At 35.5% G+C, this 4,109-nt stretch overlaps 1 protein-coding gene across 1 annotated transcript in view; it reads right to left on the bottom strand.

The window, feature by feature from the left end:
• Positions 1–3,185, bottom strand: part of LOC111864964 — a 4,868-nt gene extending 1,683 nt beyond the window's left edge. The window contains exons 1-3 of the mRNA XM_033751705.1: positions 2,993–3,185; positions 978–1,223; positions 747–836 (exon numbers count right to left, since the gene is read on the bottom strand). Of these exons, the coding sequence (XP_033607596.1) occupies positions 747–836; positions 978–1,223; positions 2,993–3,185 (529 nt within the window). The remainder of the gene's footprint in view (positions 1–746; positions 837–977; positions 1,224–2,992) is intronic.
• Positions 3,186–4,109: the final 924 nt, after the last annotated feature.

Here is a 4,109-nt window from a genome sequence, read left to right as displayed (position 1 = left end):
ACAATGTCCAAAAACATAATACTTGAAGCTTATTATTATTATTATTATTATTATTATTATTGCTAGTGGGGTGGGACTAAGTCCCTTTTACTGCGGCCACTTCTGGCCTATTGTACCACCCCCAGATGGTAGGTGAGGGTGATTGTGGAGCAATTGGTGGAATGAAGATTGGCAGGGGAAACCGAAGTACTCTGAGAAAACCTGCCCCAGTGCCACTTTGTCCACCACAAATCCCACATGACCAGACCTGGGATCGAACTCGGGCTGCCACGGTGGGAAGCCAGCGACTAACCACTTGAGCTACAGTGCGGCCTCCTACTTGAAGCTTACTATATGGCTAGAAATATATGTTACATTAAAATTTTGCCATCTGCTACTTGACAATGTTTCAATTCTCCTTCAGTGCAGCTGGGTCTGTCTCTAAATACTTAAGTCAAAGTTTTACCTATTTAAGGTTCTTCTCACTCTGTACATGAAATGATTGCCTAATTGGGAGAGGATGTCTCTCCAACTATCAGTCCATGTTTCATCTATAAAATTGGTGTCCAGGACTGGGTGAAATCTGTTATGGAGTGTCAGTACTAAAGTCTGTGAGGAAAATTTTATTTTGATATGTACCAGTCCTCGTTAACCATTACGGTGCTTTGAACAGAAATCCGACTTATATGAAATTGCTCAAAAAGGGCTCATTATATGAAATAAATATAATGTATGTCATTAATACCATTATTAGTTTCAATGCTCACCTTCTGCCACACTTCTCTTGCTTTTTCTTGTTACAGCTGTTGAAGCAGTCCTGTTGGATGTGCTTACAATGTTCTCACGATGGTTCAGATCTTCATCATCATCATCATCATCATCATCGTCATCATCATCATCATCATCATCATTGTCATCATAATTATCACCTTTGTCATCATCATCATCATCATCTTTGTCATCATCATCATCTTTGTCATCATCATCATCATCATCGCCATCATCTGTATCATCTTTTTCATCATCTTTGTTATTACTGTCATAATCATCATCAGAATGGTCTTCTACATCATTATGGGAGCCATTCTCTTGTTTTTTGTCCTTCTCATCATCTTCGAAAAACTTGAAGATTCCATCAGTCATAAATGTACTAATAGCATCAAAGAACCCTGGACTATCATCATCATCATCATCTGTACTAGCACTCAATCCCTCACCACTTGCACCAGCCATATCTTTCCTATCTGCAACAGAAATCACAAAAATGTATCTATATATACATATATGCAGAGTCAATATGGAGGCATAACTTGAGTAGTGCATAACAAATTACATATCATTATAAATGCTGAATATTTCATTACCATGTTATTGATGCAATAACAGGAACACTGAACACAATAAAAGAATTTCCCCATTGGTATGCTCTGACTGCTGCATTCAGTTAATATAGTGATTGACTGCTCTCAAATTGAAGGTTGAAATATTGTACTTTTTGGACAATGGATGTAGTATATCTACAAATGTGTTATGATAATTTTAGGAAACACCATTTAAGTTAAATAAAAAAAAACAGGATATCAGTGGCTTATGTTCAGGCACAGAAATTTTGAAGTTGATGGAGAATTTAACATTTTTTCTTGTACCGTAGTTTATGTCACACTCACAAGGTAGCCTTCACAATACAATACCAATTTGGAACTTTTGTGTCCTTTAAAAATATTTATCTCACTGAAATATTGATACTTGTAGTTGTGTTCAAAACTTTGGTTGCTATCTTTGACAAATTAATGACCTGCAGGATTTGTCAGATTAATTTCTAATTGGTTAAAATTTGTTAACATTTTCATTGAAATTAAATTTGTCTGTAATAATCATAAAAGGGCTTATTGTAAAAGAATGTACATAATACTAATGTATGCCAAACAGTTCTGTTTTAAGTATGAGAATCAAATGCAGAAATTGCTTGCTTCTATTTTTAATATGATATTCTACTGTTCTTTATCACAGACCTCCATATTTTCTGACATCCATATCACAGGCTATTTTGACTTCCAATTTCCTTTCAATTCACAGTCCTTATGCATTCTCAATACATCTTTGAATGGGGTAACCTGGGCACCTAGATTTTAATAATAAAGAAAGACATCCATGAGAGAAGATCTGAAATATGTTCTTGTTATTTTTGCTATATTTTATTTTAACATGTTCATAAAAAAGGCACCCTAAAATAGATAAAATTTCATAAAGAATGCATACAAATCTAACTTATTCCCTTGCAGCAGTGTGAAGCTACTAGTCTGATTAATAATAAACACTATAATTTATAGCATATTTAAGCTCTTTAATTACCTGGTCTTACATTTTGAAAATTAGTGCATAGTTATAAGTATACACTTATAATCATTAGTATGTGTATGTAGAGAGGAGGTGTCTGAATGGCTCATAAGGTCAGTGTTATCTTCTTTTATGTATTTGCAGAGAGAATGTGACTGCAAATATCAAGCTTGTAAAATCTATATTAGTTATATTTATTTAGCTCCTTGCACTTTTCCCATTCCAAGAAGAAATGTGCCATTACAAAGATCTAATAAAAATAAGATTGAGGATAGTTCTGTAATACTTCTTAAAATAATTAACATTTGTAATATAATAAAAGACAGTATCTGGTTCACATTTGAAACCCCATTGCAGACATCAGTAGTTTAATTATACAATTACTTAATTTGAAGTCGTCTTTAATATATTCTTTCCAGAATTGCATGTTTTGTGAAGTCGGTGTCACTATAACATACCATTGTGTATGGAATAAAGCCCCATTTTATTTACACATTTATGTTTATAAAATGCAGTCTTTGATAATCTAGAAAGGAATATTGAAAGTATCTCTCTTCTATAAGAGTATTGTCATTGCAGGACAATTAAGATTTTTTAAAATTGTAGGATGTTGACAGAAATGGAAAATCAACTGCACAGATTATGTGTCTTTGAGGAAAATCATGAATATGCATACCATTTGTGTCTGTAGCGTGGTCTCTGACACATTTTGTTATATCATCTGATATTATACATCCAAGAGCACTCCAGAGCCCTGGTGTCTGGACCTTCTTTTCCTTGGTATATATGTTATTCTCAGAGTGGCAACTTTTTGCCACCATCAACAACATTACGGTGGCAGTGACTGCCAAACTTGAGAAGGGAGTCATGTTTCCTCACAGGTCTGCAATACAGGAAGAGCACATCGAATTGAACACAAGAAATGTAAAAATGCTTCCACATTTTTATGACCCACATGTCATTATTTACTTATATCTTCTTTGCTAGAGCAATAAAAAATTGCATTCCAGTAACATATCATAAGGCCGCGCCATAGCTCAAGTGGTTAGTCGCTGGCTTCGCACCATGGCGGCCCGGGTTCTATCCCGGCTCTGGTCAAGTGGGATTTGTGATGGACAAAGTGGCGCTGGGGCAGGTTTTCTCCAAGTACTTCGGTTTCCCCTGCCAGTCTTCATTCCACCAATTGCTCCAAAATCACCGTCACCTATCATCTAGGGCTGGTACAATAGGCCAGAAGTGGCTGCAGTACAAGGGACTTAGTCCCACCCCACTAGCAATAAAAAAAAATAATATGACTATATCTGACTTCTCACCATGTAGGACTACAAATTTGTTCTTATTATAAGAATGTAAAATTATTAAGTAAATCATATCAAATCACAGTCTTGACTAGCACTTTATGCCCACTTTACAAAGTTTATTACCAGATTTTGCATATGATTGGCTTTCTCCTGAACTTCATATTTTGTATGTTTCTGCTTTAATTTATCTACTCAACAACAATACTGTTAGTTAAAGTGCTAGGGTAATTACAACAACATTAGAAAGGGATTTACGCTGGATTGGGGTATGAAGAATTCCTAGATGTACCATTTGCAACTTTTCATTCCACATAAATATGATGTCCATTTATTCCAGAAAGAAATCTTTTGCAAACCGTAAGGACCCAAGGCAAAACTCAGCACATTCTGTCTCAGAATGAGGTGGAACTGAGTGTCACCTCCTCCCTTTGATGCATAACCTCCAGGGAAATATTGCCCTGGTGCTTATATAGGATAATGGGTGTGCTCTGG

This window comes from Cryptotermes secundus, unplaced genomic scaffold (genome assembly GCF_002891405.2).
Source record: "Cryptotermes secundus unplaced genomic scaffold, Csec_1.0 scaffold579, whole genome shotgun sequence".
NCBI classification, from domain to species: domain Eukaryota; kingdom Metazoa; phylum Arthropoda; class Insecta; order Blattodea; family Kalotermitidae; genus Cryptotermes; species Cryptotermes secundus.
Note: the sequence above shows the minus strand (reverse complement) of the source record. Positions and strands in the feature narration are given on the sequence as shown.